At 38.4% G+C, this 21,831-nt stretch overlaps 1 protein-coding gene across 2 annotated transcripts in view; it reads left to right on the top strand.

The window, feature by feature from the left end:
* Positions 1-2,485: 2,485 nt before the first annotated feature.
* Positions 2,486-21,831, top strand: part of LOC110155213 (transmembrane protein 230-like) — a 53,941-nt gene continuing 34,595 nt past the window's right edge. Inside the window, exons 1-5 of one of the 2 annotated variants that reach the window (XM_055153406.1) lie at positions 2,486-2,632; positions 6,188-6,408; positions 7,580-7,692; positions 12,098-12,220; positions 12,507-12,582. In XM_055153406.1, coding sequence (XP_055009381.1) covers positions 7,588-7,692; positions 12,098-12,220; positions 12,507-12,582 — 304 coding nt within the window. In that variant the 5' untranslated portion in view covers positions 2,486-2,632; positions 6,188-6,408; positions 7,580-7,587. The remainder of the gene's footprint in view (positions 2,633-6,187; positions 6,409-7,579; positions 7,693-12,097; positions 12,221-12,506; positions 12,583-21,831) is intronic. The other variant, XM_020919270.2, reaches the window with a different exon arrangement.

Genomic DNA, 21,831 nt, shown 5'->3' with positions numbered 1-21,831 from the left:
TATTTGAATAAATACAAAGCAGTTTTTTTCCACTCTGGGATAATTTCAGACCTGGAATTGCCAATCTCTACTGTACTAAAGGTAAAATGTTGCTTGTTAAGTTAAAAAATACCACTGCATGACATCACAATTTGGAACAGAGCTTTGGAAATGTAGACAAACTAATAAACCTGGATGTGTGAATGAAACTAACCACAACTCTGAGTATGTTTTTGAGGTGATAACATCAACCAAAATGCATTTTGTGAGTACTACAGGTCTTACAAACATCGAAGTACAATCTAATACTACATCAGTCCTTGTACAGTATATTTAAATACATACCCCAAGGTCCTCACTCAACACTGGCCCATTGTTATAATCTAAAAGGTTAGGCATCATTGTCACCACCCATTCTTCCTCACCACACGCTGGGCTGTATATAGGTCTTTCAATTTCCTGGAATTCTCAATGTTATCTTCGTATAAAAGGTTGCGTCGCTTTAGGTCACTTAGTCAGCGATGGTTTTGACAGGAATCCACTTGGACCTCGCTAACTTCAGTACAAAAGACATTAGGGGAGATACGGGCGAGCGTGGAGGATCTGACACAGCCATATGGGTTTGATATTATGAAAATGAGAGACCTTCGGAGACATTTGTCCTCAAAAGTCTGGGTCCTTGGTGCTTAATAGGTTGAAATGAATGCCGATCACGTCGCACTGGAGACGATGTATGAAAGATGAGAGCGGAGTGAAATATGGGAAAAGAGGAGTGATGAATGGGAGTTATAAAGGTGAGGTATGTCTGGAGAGATACATTTTTTAGCAGAAGCAGAGTCTGTGCTGGTCAAAGAACACGTGCAAATTGGACTTTTTGACAGATATAATGATGTCCCCTTTGCATTTAGTTGCATTTAGTTGCGTCACAGGTAAAACTCTGGACTTCTAGCACTTTTTGAGTCCCTAAACCAACTTGTTCTGCGGTCAAACTGTGTTCAAAACAAATATATGGCTCTAAAAGCATTTTGAATTTGTTTTTGTATAGCAGTTTTTTTACTTTAAAATGTTAATTCCTGTTGCTGACAGCAGAGGGAGCTCCAACACTAGTAGTCTATTTTACAAATGGATTATGACATTATTTTGAGTTATATAATGTGAAATACTTATCCTAAGGTGATCAAAAGGGACATGTTTTAAAGCCACAAGAATGCCTCATGTGATCTTTGGAGTAAAGCCGCTCATCAGTCTGGCTCTGGCTGAACGTGACCAGGGAATGGCCAATATTTGAAGCTGACTGGTTACAGCGTCACAACAGCAGAACAAACCAAACCAGTCAAACTTTGGTTAAATTGTTAAGTTGAGTGACTCAGCATCTTCATGTTTGTTTAGTTGGTTTGGGTGCTTCACTGTTGGCTTCCACCCCAAAACCACTGTGCTGCTCTGTGATTGGTCCACAACACCAGTGACCTGGGTCTATTTGCAAATGCAGTAACTGAGCCTAATGGAGTCTTATGAGTTTGTAAAGTCACTCAACAAATATTGTGAGAATTCATTTTCCTGGCCAGGTCACATTGTGGGTTAACAAGTTTGAAATTCATTGCAAACGTTGTGACTAAACAAACTTTGAAACGTGTTTGTGAAGTAGTTTAAGCGAGCCTTTAGGCTACTATAGTAATAGCATGGTGGTTATACAATGAAAATGTTGTGGCAACTGGGATAACAAAGAGATGAATGCATTTGTAGTCCTGTTCACTATCAGCTAATTACAATAATTTCTCTATTGTCATTAAGCCACGCTCCCTGGGAAACGTGTTCCAGGCAGACCCCAAGGAAGACCCAGGACACGCTGGAGGGACAGTGTCTCTGGACTGACCTGGGAACACATCAGGATCCCTGAAGAGCTGGAGGATGTGTCTGAGGGAAGTCTGGGCCTCCCTGCTCGGACTGCTGTGTGTGTGCGCTAAAGAAGTCTGTATCTTACTGGAATGCCTGAGGCAAATCCTCCACGCCCCAAGGACATAAGCATTATAAATAAGGCATCAATTTAACTCACTTTAAATCTCCCTTTTAGTCTTGTGTTTGTAGCCCTCGGATCAATGTTTACTGGCCCCCGAGCTTCTCGCTGACTCATTTCGCCTCAGGCAGTACTTAATGCAAAATTTAAAAAATAAATCTAAATGATCAAATATCTTTTCCCACTTTAAGTGCACTGCATTTCTCAACATTTACTTGCTCAAGTTAATCTACTATTTAATAAAACTGTAATCTCAGAGAGACAATATGTTTTAAAGTGCTCATTTCCCTATGCAAGAAGCATAGAGCAGAGACAACTCAAAAGTAAATCTCAAATTAAAACAAAAGCATTGATTAAAAAGTGTAGTTAAAGCACTTTTACGGAGTAAACTAATTAAAAAGTTGCTGGAGGCCTGTGGTGTAGGGTCCTGTGGGTGGAGGTCTGCAGGTCTGCTGCGTCCCCAGAGCTCCGTCCACAAACAGGACACGGGATCTGCGCATGCGCACTGCACCAAAACAAGGAAGCGTCATAAATTCCCAAAGAAAACAGAACTGCGCCTGTGTTCCTGCTTTATCCCATCACCATTTCCATTAGATCTCACTCCCGGTGCCTTCTACTCTCCTCTGAGCCTCTGCACGGGTGAGACACGCACTTTACAACGCGAACATATAACGATTTTACAATGACTACGCTATCTTTGGCTAATACGTCACGTACACGTGAAGTGTTAATCCCACAGACTTTAGGGTCAGTGTCGCTAAAGTGTGAAGACAGATCAGGTGAAAACTTCTGCATTTACTTGTCTGATGACTTTTTTGTTTGTTGCAAATCTAAGATGCCAAGTCGGTTATTCTCTCCGAACTGTAGTCTATGCAAACATTATGCTAATTATGTGTTGGCAGTGATTAGCTGCTTCTTATTCCACTTGGATTAATACTGCATACTTGTTTACTCACATACTTAGGCTGGTTATTGTTGTTTTTTATGGCCAGATTACCTCGAATGTGTTAGAGCATAGTAGCAGTTAAGTAGTAGTAGTAATGATAATAGTAGTAATAGGCCTAGTAGTCATAGTAGTACTTAGCAGTAGTAGTAGGCTAGTGTTGACCAAATTAAACCTCTAACTGCAAAATAGTATATAAATAACATAATAATTAGACTTATTAGTATTGTTAATAGCAAAAGTAGACATTTTATTAGTGACTCTCAAAAGTACTAACTGTGAAAATGTAGTAATGTAACAGGTAGATGTGCATTTTTGGTCTAAGTAGTAGTAGTTGTTGTAGTTGTTGTAGTAGTTGTAGTTGGCACCAATACTGAAATATTTGCTGGATCGATATCTGCTTCAAAATATCAGTTCAGCCGATATCCATATAAAAATCAAAACATTTATGTACCAAAATGTAGGCCTGCCATGATATTATCTGTATCGACTTAGTTCAATTAAAGACAGAACAATAATTTAAGGTGGTCAGTATTTATTGTAGTTACTTTTTGCTTGTACTAGTGGTGAGTTTTTGTTATTCTTCTGTACAATGAATAAAATAGGAAGTAGTGGAATAAGACTGTTTCCTGTTTTTTGTTGGCCCACAAAAGTCTCATAATGTTTGAGCTTTTCTTCACACAAAGCTGTTCTGTAGTTACATACAACAGCCACATTTAACACATTTGGATCAGTTTTGTGTTTTGTTTTTTCTTTAAAAGAAATAAATACTGTTTCCAGTCTGTGCACTGGTATCAGGTGGTATTGGCAGATGCTTAAACCTATGTATCAGTGCATCTCTAGTAGTAGTAGTAGTAGTACTAGTAGTAATAGCAGTAATAGTAGTAGTAGTAGTAGTAGTAGTAGTAGTAGTGGGCTATTTGTTGGCCTAACTAAAAGCTCTAACTGCAAAACAATATTTAATTAATACAACAATTATATATTGTTCTTAGCAAAAGTTCATACTAACTCTAAAAACTACTAACTGTGAAAATGTATTAATGCAACAGGGAGATAGGCATTTTTGATCTAAGTAGTTGTAGTAGCAGCAATAGTAATTGTAGTCATAGTAGTAATAGTAGTAGTAGTTGTTGCAGCAGTAGAAACATAGGTATAGCAAATTACTGCTAAAATGCATTATGTTTTGTAAACTTTACAAACTGAATCTAGATCACCTGCTCATTTGAACAAGCATCAATACTGAATAAAGTTACATAAACAGGACCAAATTTGACTTTTCCTGAACAGATTTAGAATGGTCTTGATCTATGTCAGAGTTTGTAACAGCACATGGAAACATCAAAAAACTACTATGATTTACTGTTGGAAAAGAATAGTATAATAAAAGTATAAACATAATTTTATCATTGGGGTGTCAGAGCCCTTTTCTTAGATTCAAAATAAATAGGGATGTATCAGTACCAATACTGGTATCAGATATTGGCACCGTGACTTTGGTTAAGCCGATAACTTGGTTGTGCCTTTAATTTGGCAAAATGAGATGATTTACTGGCTGATGTGGGCCTAGGCGTGTTCATGATGTATCAGTAACAGTTACACGACACAAATGGATCAGTTTTATAATAGGTTAACTTTGTTTTTAGGGAAAAATTCCATTCTCCCTGGTATCGGTTGATATCGGGTTCTGGCAGATATTTAAAGCCAGAGTATCCATATTGGTACTGGGGTTGAAAAAGCTAGATCGGTGCGTCCCTATTGGCTAAGACAACAATATTTGGCCATTAAAAGAACAGGCTATAACATATTGGTAGGTCTGTCACGAAAACACTGCCATGTATTACTGAAGGAAATATAGACACTAAACGATAATATTGAAACTAATTTATGCTACTGAAGCAGTAACCATGAAGCACAATGATCCCAAAAAAGCTATTCTAAATGTACCATATTGTGAAAAAACTTGTTTTACTGTAGATAAATGGCAGAATAAAACACTGTAATAGTTAGTCTGTACCTTTGAGTCCCGGAAGTTATGTCTTTGTCCCTCTACTTCGCAACTCTTTTCGTAGTACAGAAAAATAACAAAAACGTTATGACTAGTACAAAGAAGAAGTAACTACGATAAATACTGACCCCCTTAAATTATTGTTCCATCTTTTATTGAACTAAGTTTATACAGGTAAGATCGTGACAGGCCTACATTTTGGTACATAAATGTTCAGATTTTTATCTGGTTGTGTAAGACTCAAACGGGAAATTCACTGCACCACTTCATCTCTTAAGAGCAGAAACGCCACTTTGTACCTTATTAGTTTTTGTGTCTCTAAATAGGCTTCTACTCTTGGCTTGCTTTGCCTGTATGACTTTTTTAATACCTTAAAAATGTCACACTATAAATAGAAGCTCCGGCCGTGTATAAAATGTCAGTATTTAATTTCAGTCTACACTTAAGAATAGTTTTTCACTGTTTAATCACAACCTGTTTAAATGCATGAAGGAATGGCAATCAAAAGTAGTAGTAGTAGTAGTAGTAGTAGTAGTAGTAGTAGTAGTAGAACACACAAATATTTCTACTGCAGCATCATCAAAACCAAATGCTATATTTTACAAACACAATCAATCATAGTTTTCTTATCTTGCCATTGTGTATTTATGGTTATAATTTGTTTTTGCCCAGGCATAACTAATCTGATTTTTTTTTTTTTTCTTTGAGAAAATTCACATACTAGTAGCAGTATTTAGGTACAGGGCAATATATTGAATCCTAACATTGTTATTGGTAATACCAGGGGATTTTTTTGTTCATAAATTGGCATTGGGGAAAAAAAAAACTAAACTGAAATATTGGGCTGATATTTATTGTATTTTTTGTATTGTTTTTATTACTAAAATTTCAGACTTTATTTTGATCATAAGGAAAAGGCTCAATATTGAAAACCCGAATATCCCCTTGGAAAAAAAAGGTAATTTTAAATGTTAGTTGTGTTTATGTTGCCATTTTGTGGTCTTTACGACTTCTGACAATTCCTAAAACTAATTCAGGTTAAATTTTGTGTTTTTTATTTTTTTTCCCCAGTATCAATACTAAATGAGTTTCACTTGCAGTCTTAGAACTAATTAGTATCTGGATATTGATTGTTGTGTGTTTCCTCAGTGTTTTAGGTCAGGGAAATGTTTTATACCAATTAATTGTATACCATTCTAACCGTTCTAAACTTCCTCCCTCTTTTTGCCGTCTTCTCCTGTTTCAGTTTCTTAACCTGGATGCTCCGTGTGTGCAGAGGCCTGTGTGAGCGGATGTGACAGCTGCTTTATAACCAGCAGCCTTCTGAAAGAGAGGAGAGAGGGAGTCAGCAGTCGTTTTTGCCCTGGTCTGGTGGCAGTAAACATTGGCCCATACTCCCCTGAGCCACCTGAGACATGACAGCAGGGGGAGCCACTGAGGTCTGTGGCAGGTTGTAGTAGTGAGTATGTAAGTGGAAAGTATGTTCTCATAAAGCTCTTAAGTTCATCTGAGGCCTTAAACTCTAAAGGCTGGTAGTGACATTTTACCAACTTTTCCTGGAAGGGCAATAAAGGCCAAGTCTTAAAAGTTCAAATTATCACACTGAAATACTTTTTTAACCAGTATAGGTGCACGTTTGATCCTGAAAAACATTGCATTTTAGTTATGTTAGCTCAAATAAACTACTCAAATAAACACAGTTTTAGCACTTTTAAATGTTTTGCAACTTGAAATCATGACAAACGTCAATGCGGTTGGTAGCGCTGTTTTTCTATTTGGAGGTCCTAGCCTAAAAAGTTTGGTACACCACATGTTTGTCTTCATTAAGATGTTTGTGCTTTGTCTAGAATGTTCCACTGCAGGGGTTTTCAGCAGGTCAAGTTCACTGTCAGACCTGGACAATTCAACACAATAAAAATACCTAAACTACCATATAAACGATCCATAGATACATTTAAAGCCAAAACATCTTCTTGGAGACCAGCAGGTGGTGTACCATCCACTACAAAAGTTTGCATTGCACTTTAAATACATGATTGTTTAGACTTAAATACATGTGCATATACATTGAAACATGTGTCTTTTTAGCCAAAAATAAAACTGTTTTTCTCTGTTCCACAGTTTTACAAATGTACACTGTCTAGACCAGGTCTGTGTGTTTGGAATAGGGTCTGAAATGTCATAGCCCTGATGGCACTGCCACCTTGTGACAGTTCTTTCAAATGAAAAAAAAAATCTGATTGTGACAAAAACACCAATGTTTTCTATTTTAAAATTCAGATGCACTTATTTATTGAAACAGGCTTGTTTGGCATTTAAATGTCATTACACCACTGCTATTATTCAAGTACACTGTGTAACATCCACGTGTAATTGGAGGCCTGTAGCTGCCCCCTGAATCTTCTGGTCTGTGTATATAAAGAATAATTTTAAAAGCATAAGGAGGTGAGGTCGGGCTCAGAATATTACAAATATGCTAATGGGAAACAACATTAAATCAGGGCCTGGACTCAGGTCATCATCGATCACAGCTTCATTATCTTGGAAAGTGTTGGGCTTTTCTAGGAAGTGCACACCGCTTGTAACAAACTAATTACACAAACAACATTTAACATGAATCTTTTGTGTCTCGTTGCAGACTGGACGATGCTAAAGGCCAACCGTAGCACCATGCTAAACGCTGGGTCATCCAACAACAAGGTCAAGTACTCCCGGCTGTCGGCCGATGATGATGGTTACATAGACCTACAGGTAACACAATGCGGTGTTCTTTTCTAACTCGTAATTCTGTTAGTTTAGCAGGTTGTTAGAGATGCAGCCCACACACTCTTACACTATGTGCCGTGGCAGTGGCTCAGCGGTTACATTGTTCTTGGCAGATTTGTTGCCTGAATCACGCTCCAAAACTATTTCATTGTAAACTATACTGTAAACATCTATTGCTATTACTGGCAGAGCGTACTTTTGTTGTGTCCTTGGGCAGTACACTCCATCTGTTTTTCTATAATCTGTTGGCGTGACTGCACGATTTGAAGTTATGTAAATGATGCTCCTCCTCATTAGAATACACACTCCGTCTGAATCTCTGAACTATTTTGACTCATTCCATCTTCCGCGCTCACTCGGCAGCCGCTAATTACCCGCACCTCGCTGTGTCTCCCACGAATAATTAGAGGGAAATCCCATAATTAATTCGTTAGCGGCACGCCAAACCCTAGTGAGAATCCACCCAGCTGTCTGCTCTGGAGACTCCTTTCCTCCACGTTTGCATCATGTTTGTTGATTGTTTGAGCTAAAGCCGAGAACAAACGCGTCCTGTATGTCTCAGAGTAAACAAATACTAGAAATGAAATTACGCTTAATATAGTTTGGATTGTGGGTTTATTCTGAGATGCGGTGAGTGTTTTCGTGCCAAATTTACGCTTTATTAACAAGTGCGCTCTGCCTCAGTGTTAAGAAGTGTTGCGTTGGCGTTGTTAGCAGGTTTCCACTGATAAAAGCAAATTAGTGCAACATTATAGCTTTTCAGTACACTATTGTCGTATACATTTTCTTATTTTATTTGAAATGAATTGGCTTATTATGCAGGGATTAGTAAAGACAATTGTAGTAGTAAGACCACGAGTGTCTTCTTCTTTTTTTTTTTTTTTATTGCATCATTTGCGGCAAACAAAAACTACATGGGTCATGACAGGAAGAGTCCGAGCTGAAACAAAAGGCACCAGTTGCATTCACAACTCCTTTCACTGTACATGTAAGAGACAAAATATAAATTGTAGCAAACAAAACTCAATGCACATTTCATCAACTCCAGAGCTCAACAGTCTATGGGCCCAGTCAAGCAGAAGTAAACAGCAAGGCCAAAAATTCAAGTTGATGCATCTGATATAAAAATGTATTGAACAGATACATATGTACTCTAGTTTATGAAACTGTTGACCTTTTTTTCTGTACCATTTTTGGTTCTAAAGTTACATACATTTTAAACAGACCATGTATGAAACATGGAACAAAAATTATTTCCCAAATTTCAAAGACCTGCAAATCATGTAAATAAATGGATGTATTTCATCATATCTTGTGTTATTCCATCTTTGAACTGTTGATGAAGGTACATGATTTTTTATTGATTTAAAATGATAAAAATTTGCTTGGAAGGACAGACATATTTTATAGAAATAGTTTCCTTTCATTTTGAAGTAATATTAAAGTATTCGGAAGAAAAAAGTTGACAAATTATGCAAAATCATGCACCTTCTACTTGTTTGCACAATTTTCCCTCCGTTACTTTTCCCTCCGTTACTATGACCTTTCTTAATAAAAAATCTTATTACTCAAAAAGTAAGAGGTTTTTCAACCTAATCTTGTACCATATGGTAGAAAACTATATGAAGCAAATATTTAAAACCAGTTTGTTAAGGATATGTAAGTGAGAACCAAGAGTTATCACTGTTTGGATTTATTGCCAAAAAGTGCTGCATATTTCATTCCCTCCGTTACCGACATGAGTTTTTAAAATTTTTTGTCAACAACTTGAAAGAATATCACAGGTTTAACTTTACCCTGTTGGAGTGTAACTCTTTCCTACATTCTGATACTTTACTTATTTCAATAGTTCCTCTAGTTTCTGAATAAGAGACATTTGAATGTCAAAAATCTGCCCCTGTTTCCCTTCGTTACCGCTTGACTGGACCCATATACTCTTTTTAAAAGGTTTCTATAGTGTTGAACTGTTTAAAGTCATTGCATTGAATATTTTACAAACCAAAATCTCTACCAGAAATTTCTTTCTTCCTCGTTCTTATTTTTTATTTATTTATTTATTATTTAAAATACACCGGCTCCTCATGATTTCTAAAACTGTGCGCCGCAATCTTTCCATTGCTCCTGTTTTGTGTTGTGTTTTTAACGGAAGCTACAGTCATCACTTCTTCGAATAACTTTGGAAAAAATCTGCAAAAACATATCCTTGAATCCTATTGGTCAGCCTAGTATGGGTTGTAGTGGCCCCCGCCTATCGCAGCGTCTGTTTACGTGTGAAAAACCAGTACCGTTTCTAATGGTTGTCAAATTACGTCTTTAGTGATATAGCGGAGGTGTCAAAACACATCATAAAGGTTACAAGGGGGATCGTCAAATGTCATCTTCATGGGGGAAAGAGTTAAAGCAGTGAGTAATGGTCACTATTAGAATTGGATCTGGTGTTTTTTGCCCGCATAATGGGTGCGATGTTGGTCTTAATTTTCATTCAAGTGGTCTTAAAAAGGTTTTAAAAAGTCTTAAATTTGAAGTAGTCAAACCTGGGGACACCCTGTTTGTCTTGCTTGGCCTTGAATATTCCACAGTATGACATAAGCAGGTGACGCCGCCAAATTCTGTGTAGAGGCAACCCCATTCACGGTAAGAATGCATTTTAGTTTTTAGCGGTCGTTTCTGAGCTGTCATAAAAGGTACAAGTATACGCAGTGTGACAAAGTGAGACAAAGCCTGCACACTTACTCCCAGACTGCTTTTAATGAATGAAAATGTTTGGATGAGTGGATCTTCGTCAGGTCACGGTTCTCTCTGTGTGTCACTCTTATATAAACCTTCTGCCCTGTGACTGGTTGACCAATCCAAAAGTGAGCTCATCTCTTTTTTATAACCTATGCGATAATTTCACATTATTTTCCCAAAAAAAAGGCAGTTTAAGCAGTAATTTTTTGTACTCGACTCCAGGGTCAACTTAGGTTTGGTTCCATATCCAGAAATGTTGGTTCTAGGAATGTTAATAATCTGACAAGGTTTCTTGCTTGTACCATAAAAGTGAACAAATGGACACTTTTTTGCTCCTGAACAGCTCCACTATCACCTGCTCTGTCCCATTAACTTCTTGGATTCTTTTTAAAGACAATACAGTAAAGTGTAGTTACCTTGTACCTTGTAGTACATAAGAAGACAAAATGAACATCTTTGGCTGCTTTATCCCAGGATATTTAAGGAAGGAGATGGGTGCTGTGCTTCTTTAAAATGGGCAGCTACAAGTTTTTTAGGTCTGCATTTCTAATATTGCTTCTGTGTTCGGATATCCGAGTCTTTAGTGCTCTAGATGTTTGTCCTACATAACCAAGTCCACAGGGGCATTTTAAAAGGTAAATGACACTTTAGGTGGAGCATGTAATTGTTTCTTTGATTTTCATGATCTTCCCTGTGGTTGGGTTGGGTGTGTATATGTACAAGTTTTACATTTGTAAGTAAAATTGCTTTGTTTACATGACCCACAGGGTCTAAAAATGTTCTGTTTCTGGGTGGAATCAGATCAGACTTTACTAGCATTTGTCTGGCCTAGTAGTCTGAATCAAAATTATGAAATTAATAATGTTATATTTATTTTTAATGTAATTTATTTGCCCGATGATAACATATGATTGATGGTTTTGGGTAATGGCTTATGTTATATGATATACCATGAATATTGTGTTATATAGTGTGTTGTGTGGACATCTCCTGTGACTCACTATTTGACTGGCCGTGGCAGTGGCTTTTTCTGCAGCAGACTGATACACAAGCCTAGAGCCTCTCGCAGCTGTCAGTCTGAAAATTGTAATATATAAGTCGCACCGGATTATAAGTCGCAGGACCATCCAAACCATGAAAACAAGTGCGACTTGCAGTTCGAAAAATACTCATCCAGACGTTGTCATTCATTAAAAGCAGTTTGAGAGTAAGTGTGCAGGCTTTGTCTCACTTTCTAGTTTCTGAGCAATAAAAACTCCCAACAATGAAATACATGTTAAAATGTTAAATTACATTAATGTCATACTGTGGAACATTCCAGGCAAAGCAATAACCTCCCCATGAACAAGCTGTTCTTTTAACGCTATAGTTTATCCCTCAACAAACTGAAAATTATAGGATTCTTATGTATGGTTTAGCAGTTATAGTTTACACTTATCTCAAAAGTTAATACTTAATACTGTTTAAAATGCATACTGAACAAAATTTTGGTTCTAAATAAAAAAAATTAAAAAAATCTAAAATTTACTAAAAATTGCAATATTTTCTATTTCTACCAGATTTTTCCCACAAAATCACGCAGCCCTATAAGTGTTGTTCCTGTCTAATGTCTATTTACAAATGTGAAAGATCCATTTTTATGTTACCTCTTGTTTTTCAGTTTAAGCGGAGCCCGCCCAAAGTCCCTTATAAGGCCATCGCTCTGGCCATCTTCCTCTTCCTGATTGGCTCTCTGCTCATCCTCTTCGGGGCCCTTCTCCTCTCTGGCACCATACAAGTTGAGGTGATTCTACTACACTACACTACACTACACACACTTTTAAATGTTTTGTCATCAGAATGGTCAAAATCCTGTCATGGAGGCATCTGGAGGTAAATGAAGAATGACGTAACACATTTTTAGTAATTAATTGATATCATATCCAAATATTCATGATTTCAAGTCTTTATAATGTCACTATGGGACCATAATTGTTTTGAAAATGCTATAGTCGCTGTAAACAACATCATAACTTTAATTTGTGTTTTTGACGATCTGAGTTTCCCCTCTCTTTGCTCTCTGCATTAAGTCTCTCCCCCTTCAGAGCGCGATCACAACACAATCAGCATGCATCCCGCTAATGAAACTACTGCACATCTCATCAGGTTTGTTTAGTTGTTGTGAACAGTTTTGTACAGTATCATGCTTTTGTAGAATTGTTATGTGGGAGCATGGATGACATAGGCTTGTGGGCAGAGTCTTGGACAGGATCGTACAGCCAACTGTAAGGAGGGTTCGAGTGTTCCGGGAGATATCGTTAAAGTTGCTCCTGAGTATAAGTTGCACCAGCCAAAAAATGCGTAATGAAGAAGAAAAAAAAAACCATATATATAAGTTGCACCGGACTATAAGTCACACTTTTTGGGGGAAATGTATTTTTTAAAATCACAGACCAAGAACCAACATTTCATGTTGAAAGGCAAGTTCTAGTAATAACAATAGAAGAGAGAACAACAGACTGTTAACGTCACATATGAACAGTTCTTCAGATAAACTATAACATAAACAACAGAACAAGTTTACCAAACTCTCCATCTCACTCCAAATCACTAAATCCATTGAATTCTTCATCCTCAGTGTCACTTCTGAGCAACTCCATGACCTTTGAAGGTAGGAACGCCGCTTCCTCTTCTAGCTGTTGTCAGACTCAGTATCAGTTCCAGTTAGAATTATTCCGGCCTTTCTGAATCATGACAGGATGGTTTCAATGTCACTGAAGTTCAGGCTTTGTCGTTCCATCCCGTGACTTCCAGGAAAGTTACATGGTGCATCCTCCCAATTGCTATGAAGTTGTGTTCTCCATCCCCACTTTCTGCCAGTCCCTCACAAGTTTCTCGCTCACTCCAAACTTTCTTTCTGTTGCTTGATTACCGTTTTCGGCTGAATATTTCACTACTTGCAGCAAGACCATGGATCTATTAAAATAACAGCAGGACAGCGGCTTTTTCTAGAGGAGACATGCGCAGTAGGAGGGTGAAATGATGGTATTGTAATAGTTCCATGCAGTGGTACAGGAGTAGCAGATACTGACACACAAGCCTAGAGCGCCCTCTCGCTGTCAGTGTGAACATTTTTATATGTAAGTCACACTGGGGTATAGGCCAGTTTCAGCTGACGTCATTGTTATTAAAAGCCCGCGTTGCATGCTGGGAAATATTTTGGTCGGAGGCAAGAAACACGATAGCGGTCAAACACAATGCGTAACCTTGCGTATTTATCCCAGATAATGGTAAATTCCTGCTGCATTATCGGATGCACTAATAGAAGCACGGAAGAAGGAAAATGTCTTTTTCGTATTCTGAGTGAAAAGAACCACTAACGGTGAATTAAATGGCTTTCAGACATTGACAGTGCAAACATAGAAGATCCTAACAAACCGTGGACTCCAAGAAGTTCAACAACACATCGAGACTCTTGGAGGTTTTCATCTTTTCTGCTGTGAATGGCCCAGGAGTTTCCACCAAGTCATTGTGGATGTTGCCAAAGTGAATATTTAGCCAGGTAGTTGGCAATTCCGACCAGAAATTTGGTTTGGTCCAGGCTCTGTCAGGGTTGAAAAGGGTGATTTGGCGTCTGTCGATGCTTATGACCAATTTCTGGTCAAATGGGCGTTAGAGTGGATAAATAACCGGGATCAATACCCTTTACGTGCTTTCTCGCTCCGTCCGTCATGTTGAATTTGTGTTTCTTGCCGCTGACCAAAATAATTCCCAGCATGCAACGCGCGCTTTTGTCAACAATGAAACTCGCCTATAAGTTGCAGGACTACCCAAACCATGAAAAAAAGTGTGACTCGTAGTCAGATACGGTACCAAACATACATGGTGTGCATGTCTAAAACCTCTTCAGGCATGTTTTTCTTGAAGGAACAACAGTATAACATGGTAGAAAGCAAAAACAAAGCAATTGTGCACAATACCGCCTTTTTAATCCCAGTTTCCCCATTGAAATTGCATTATGCTCCACTTCACCTATGCCTCCATCCTTGCATTGAGAATCGTTGTTGTTTACAAACTTTTAAAGAGTCCATTACTCCTTCCAAAACTACAGTGTGGAAAGTTACATAACACAAATTGTCACTCAGTGTGTAATCGCTGTCTCCAGAGCAGCAGGGGGTAGTTGTTTTGCCTTGTAACTTCTTAGAACTCCTCCTAAAATCCACGGGTGACAAAACAGCTTGTGTCTGGTGCTAGCTCAGCCTCTAATCCCTCCTCTGAAGATGAATTTGTGTGTGTTTACATTGTGGAGGTAGAGAAAAGGAAAGCCGCTTTGCTTTGAACACTTGTTGGCAGCCTAATGACAACATTTATTATTTAGTGTTTGCACAGAGGAGTGACAAGATAAAATGTTCCCTTTCAAAATCGTTCTGAAGAATTTGTCTATTTTTTTTTGTTTTCATTTGTATAATTTGAATTGCAAAAAATGAAGTAAAAAAATATGGCATACGGCAATTACTGGAAGTCAAGATGCAATGGATAATGATTAAAGGGCCCATATTACGCTGTTTTATGATATGAAGTACTCCACTGTGTTTTTAAACTCCATACACCTTCACTAATAATAATAATAATTTCTGCACTGGTATTGCCAATCGGTGCAGAACAAAACATAAAAATTTAGCTGTTAACTTGAAAACTACCACTACATGACATCACATCACAGAGCATCTTGAGTTTTGGAGATGTAGACAGACTAATGACAAAGGATTAGGCAAACAAGTGTGAATGAACCAAAACACAACTCCTGTTTTTGATGAGGTAACAGCATTATAACATGGTTTAAACAGTCAATTTTGTGTAATATACAACCTTTAAATTACCGTATATTCCCACAGATGAATGCTGTTGTTGTGTCCTTGGGCAAGACACTTAACCCAACTCGCCCCAGGTGTTTGTGTACACTGGTGTATGAATGAGTGTGTGAATGAGTGAGTAGTTCCTTGTAGTAAAGTGCTTTGAAGGTGGAAAAAGCGCCATAGAAAAATGTGACAATTTACCATATCAATAATGTTGAATTCTCTCGTCTGTTTTCATACATAAGGTGCACCAGATTGTAAGACCCATTAAGAGAAACAAATGGACAACACTTGAGACTGATCCTTAGCCCAGGTGTCCACGATTGGGAGATTGTGGTGTAATTCGCCCGGCGTTGCCTCCCTGTCTTGGTGAATGTGTATTATGAATGTGAATGTGGGTGGATCATTTAATTTGGATTTTTATTTCCTTGGAGGAGGACTCAAATATACATTGAGTAATAATGTGAGTAATAATGTGTTAGATGCAGCTTTGTGCACATTTGTTTACATTTTACAGAAACAAAACTTAAAACCACATGGCTCATTTACATAAACTATAAGCACTGAAAAAAACAGCTCCCTCTTTGTGCGCTGATGCGGTTCAGCTTTTGTCGGACTAAAGAACATGACTCAGTGGAATATGAGTGTTCTTTCTGTGTCGTACTAAAACATTTTGACAGATTTTTGATGCCACATAAAATCAGTTTGAGGTCAGTAAGCACAACCAGAATTAATATATAAGGCGCACCAGATTATAAAATGCACTGTCGATTTTTAAGAAAATTTAAAGATTTTAAGTGCGCCTTATTGTCCGAAAAATACGTTATGTTGTTTTGGGGTATTTAGGATTAAAGGAGCATTATGTAACTTCTGTTGGTGGATCCTTCACTTGCTCATCTCCATGGAGATGATAATGTGTTAATGTTGCCAGCTGCTTGTTTCCATGTAAATATCCAAGTTTGATTCCATATGATTAGGACTGGGTATCATTAAGAAGTTACCGATTGCGATACATATCTCAATTGATAGGTCACGATATGATACATATCTCGATATAGTGCACTTCTGTTTCAATACGATATATTTCAAATCAGTGATCAATCAGTGATGACTGTGATATTATTATTAAACCACTTCTTGCTGAATATAAGTGAATATCAAACTTACCCATTTTAATCATCAAAATAGTCAAAATGTCAAATGTGTTGCATAAACAAGTTTCCTTCCACTAAACAAACAACAAAACTGTAGTGCTGTCACAAAATAATTTAGTAAAATATACCAAAAAATACTCGTGGCGATATATCGATACAGCAGCCCATGATATTGATATTGTATCATCACATTTAATGATATGATATATTGATATTTTGATATTTTTGCACACCCCTAATGCTGAACATTTTAGACAAAGAAATAGTACCTCCATATGAGCAGTTGCTGATCCTCCACTTGAAAATGTACTTTGCGCCCCTTTAAACTGTAACATGTGTAGATCAGTGTTTTGTGTTGTTAACTGGAAATGACAGTATTGATCTAAGGAAGCCTAAAGCAACACTGTGTAACGTTCTGTAGGTGGCACATCACCTGCATGATTCCCTGGAAAGAGAAAGTTAAAACAGTTCTTAGGAACAGTCAGGTTTGTGGAGATACAAGCCTGCGCACAGTAAGGACGTGTGTTTTTCAGTGCAATAAAAACTACAAAAAACATGCTTTTACTTAAGTATATTTTCAGGCTAAAAACTTACACGGTATGGCTTTAATAATAGAAACAGGTCTATTGATTTCCTGTTCAGAACTGCAGAACTGATTCTTTTCCTTGCGGCATTCATAGTGGATTTTCATGTACTTTGATTTTATTCTTACAAAAATGACTACACAGCATATTGTTACGAGTCAGTCCACCTCATATATAGAAGTACCTCACGATTACCAGTCTCTCCTCACTTTTCACCTCATTTCATGCTGCACTGTAATAAAACTAATAAAACCCCCAAACTCAATGCGTTTATTAGATATTAGCAGCTAATTGGTTAATCAAGGTCAGATCTACTTGTATTCTTTTTTCTTTTTTTTTTTTTTACTGTGTTATAATGTTGTTCCTTCATCAAAAATATGGCTGAAGACGTTTTAGATATCATCCAGGCATGTTTGAGTAATATAGGCTACGTTCAGACTGCAGCCTGAAGTGACCCAAATCTGATTTTTTTACCTCTATGTGACCTGTATCTGATCTTTTAATGACAGTCTGAACGACACAGATCCGATTTTTTCAAATGCGACCCAGGCCACTTCGAAATGTGCTCCTGAAACCGATACATATCCGATCTTTTGACATGCGACTTCAGTCTGAACGGTCAAAGCGCATGAATCCGACCTACATGTTATCAACAAGCCACAAACGTCACTATTCTGCGCTGAAGTAGGTGAAAATTGTTAATGAACTCCATGTCACTGAAGCGAAGCACATCATCACTCACCACTCTTGGCAACGTCTCCACATCCACACGTTCTTTTCAACGGACGTCGCTGTCGCTGCCCCACAAAACGCCACGGCCAAAAACCTGGTCCTTCTCCTTCTCAATCTCCTCCTTAAAACAAGTAAGTTGTTCATGTTCTGGCTCCGGTACGAGAGAAACTTTAAAATCTCCAGGTGCTCAATGCTGCGTCCATGTTTGGACAACTTCCATAAACACTGAGCACGCTTGCTGTGGTTGACGTCATCGTGTCCTCCAGTGCACATGCGGGACACTTTTGGGCCGTTTAACGTTCACACAGGGGATCACATACAAGTCACATTTAATTGGAAATGTGAACGACCTCGCAAAAACATCGGATTTCACAAAAAAAATCAGAATTGAGCGTTAAGCCCTGCAGTCTGAACGTAGCCTTAGTGATCTTTAATGGGCCCTATTTGAACCCTCCTTATGGTTAACTGTAAGGTTCTGTCCAATGCTCCGCCCACAAGACTATAAATAGTCTATAAACTATAAATATAGAGAACCTGTAGTCACATGACCGTTTTTGTTTTGCCCGCCATATTGACGGTCCCAACGACGGTAGCTAGCATTCTAGTAACATGGAATCTCAACACACAGACCATATTTCTCACTTGGACGCAAGTACAAGGCAAAATTAAACAGGTTCAACATTTCAGACCCATATTGTATTCCAAATGGTCTGTTTAAACCACTAAAACAATGTGCTGCATTGCATGGAATTACAATATACAGACATTTACGACTTCTTAATCAACTTCCCCTCTCAGTACTCTGGATTATGTTTGAACACCTACAAATATCTGACTTCACGGTGGGTTTATGACCCCCTGATGTAGTGTCTTGTGACAAAGAAAATATTTTTGATAACTGCAAAGGTAATTGATTTCTTACATCTTACATTACCTTAGCTAGAGTACCATTGTGACAAAGTGTTTACTACAAAGCCTGCATTGTTTTGACGGCTGCCACAATTGACCTCCTTCAGCCAGCTTATCTGTGGTGGCGTCATAAATTCCCTTATTTATGGCAGCTATCCACTTGTCTTGTTTGTCAGCTTCAACCGGGATCTGATACAACTGAACCCCTGTGTCTTTATCTCTGTGCCCAACACTTTTCCGGCATGTGTCTTAATGTGAAAATTATAGGAACGTAGGCCTGTAATGATAACAGATTTTGCTGGATGATTAATTGACCAAGAATTTATTGCGATAAATGATAATATTGACATTTTGAGACCAATTTCAACTAATATAATGACCATGGAATAAAAATGCAAACACATCCTTTCAAAGATCAATAAACTTTACTTTCTAAAGAACATTTAACACAGGAACTGTAAGACAAACAAAAACAATAGGCCTAAATAAAACAGACTTGTTAACATAGGACCAGCCTAATGTAGTCTGGCTCACAGCAAGGACTTGTTAATAAAAATGCACTTGAATAAACCACTGTTGGACAAAACACAACCAAAGCAATAAATAAAACGGATTATTAAGTATCTGTAACAAAATTGTCCTTTAAAAGTGATTTTAGTCATTGACTTACATTGGAATATTATGTCTCGTCTCTGTGGCTGCTGCTGTGGCCTCGTTAGTTTGGTCTTGAAGTGTTCGTATTAACCCACGACACAGGATCCTGATTCGTTATGAGGGAGCCTCTGTCCTGTCTGGTGTCGTGTCGGTGTCTTGTGTGATTTCAGTGGATTTCGGACTCTTCCCGGGGGCGGGGATAGTTCTGTCGCTCGGGTTTGGGTTTATGTCTGTTGGAGTTTGAGACATTTGTTCTCGTCATTTGCGCACTCGCTGCATTTGCCGCATGTGGCTGTTGAGACGTAGCCCACTCACCAGTGTTGATTCGGCATCGTGACTTGTTTTGTCACACGGCGATGAACTGTTTTGGTTCTGACAGCGGTGCTTGTGTTGCGGCTTCATGTTAGCCGCACAGACAGCGGCGCTTTTCTGCTACGCGCACATTTGCTCTGTTGATAAACACAGCACACGTTAGTTTAAGCGTCATTATGCTTGTTAAACGAGAGGAGTCAGAGAGAGATAGAAGCTTCTAACATTCACCCTCTTTGAGAGCGAGCGAGAGAGAGAGAGAGAGAGACGAGGAAAACAAACAAGCTGCAAACAGAATTTATCGCGGCTGGAAAAGTTATCGAGTTTGTTAAAAGTTATCGCACGATTAATTGATTTATTGATTATCGTTATAGGCCTATAGGAACAACTTGAAAATGTGCTAACTTTACAATGGCGGCACATGTAGGTTCTCTATACAAGAAATAAAAAAACAATATTAATTGTGCTGTAATAGTGCTCTGAAGAGAGAGCAAAGGGAAGTAAGTAAGTAAGTCTTTATTTATATAGTGCTTTTAACAGACATTTTCTGTCCCCAAAGATGCTTTACAGAGCATTATTCAGCATTATTCATTCAGCATTATTCATTCACTCTACACCCTGGTGATGGTAAGCTACTATTGTAGCCACAGCTGCCCTGAGGCACCCTGACAGAAGCGCGGCTGCCGTGCCAATTGGCGCCATCGGTCCCTCTGACCACCACCATCACTCACACACACACACCACTTTCATACTAGACAATGTGGGTGAAGTGTCTTGCCTAAGGACACAATGATTGAATTGATTGTATTTAACTGACCTTGACTATCAACTGTTCATGGAGACCTGTAGCATGTTTTGGGTTGATGGGGGAAACCGGAGCGTCCATCCAGACACGGGGAGAAACATGCAAACTCCACACAGAAAGGCCCGGGCGACCCGAGGATCCAACCCAGAACCTTCTTGCTGTGAGGCATGAGTTCTAGACACTCAGCCACCGTGCCGCCAAAGGGAGGGGAGACTCGGAGTGCCAAAAGCAAAAAATTAACTTATAAAACATGTATTACATTGTTTTCAGCAAATATATGTTCAAATTAAAGATATAAAGGTGTAAAACAGAAGTAGAAATACCCCCTCTTTAAGTCATGCTATGATTCTGTTTTAGCTTAGTCCTGTGAAAAAACTGTTTTAAATCTAGTGTTAACTGGAATTCCAAATATTTTCTTAGTCGGCGTGAAAAGTTTGAGAACCGTTAGCAAGCTATTGCACGAAGTGAGAAAGATTTGCCCCATCTGACTACAAACTTCTGCTTGCGTACACTTAGACATCTATTATGGTTGCTAATGACAACCTTTGGGGATCATCAAATAGTTTGTTGATGCAGTTTTAAGGGAACGCCGCCAAAAATGACACTACATCTCGTCTGTTTTTACCACTTTCGTTTTCATTTTCTTTTCATCAATTCATTTCACACATCTCCCAAAGCCTCCCCTGAGCGCCCCAACCGTAATTAGCATCTCGCTCCGCACTTAACGCTCTGCTTAAATCGCTCTAATTTAGCCCTTGTCTTGACATTTCCGTTCTTTCTGCCATTTCGCCTCCTCTCCCATGCATTCTAATGGGAGCGCGTGGTTACAGCTAATGACATTGATATTTTATAGCCGTGCTAGCTAGTACATCTCCCGCTGGGTTTTTCCCTCTCAAATTCTTTGGCCTGACGCAGGACTCCTGGGGCTGGCATATGTCACGCTAATAATGTGATTTTTGCTTTTTGTTGTACCTTTTTATTTACCATGTTATAACGTTGTTCCCTCATCAAAAACATGACTGAAGAGGTTTTATGTGTCATCTATTCATGTTTCAGTAATTTAGTGATGTCCAATGGGCCCTATTTGAACTTTTCTTATGGTTAGCTGTAAGATTGTGTCTAGTCCTCCACTCACAAGACTACATCACCCATGCTCCCACACGACAATTCTCCAAAAATATACAAGGGAAAGTTAAGAAAAGAAGTTAAGAAAAAAGACTTAGCACAGAGAGCAAAGGGAGAGGAGACTTGGAGTAGATGTTACTTGAAAAAATCTAGGAAACCGATTGCCTTGAAAAATGTGAATCTAAAACTGAGCTTACAAGTCATTCCTCAGTGTAGTGTACAGGAAAGTAGGGCTGTTGCGGTTAGGGAATTTCTCCTGCGGTGCGGTATGTGATGATATCACACCC

Source organism: Boleophthalmus pectinirostris, unplaced genomic scaffold (genome assembly GCF_026225935.1).
Source record: "Boleophthalmus pectinirostris isolate CB_2022bp ecotype Guang Dong unplaced genomic scaffold, ASM2622593v1 HiC_scaffold_18, whole genome shotgun sequence".
In the NCBI taxonomy this organism is placed as follows: Eukaryota; Metazoa; Chordata; class Actinopteri; order Gobiiformes; family Gobiidae; genus Boleophthalmus; species Boleophthalmus pectinirostris.
This window is presented reverse-complemented; position numbering and strand designations above follow the sequence as displayed.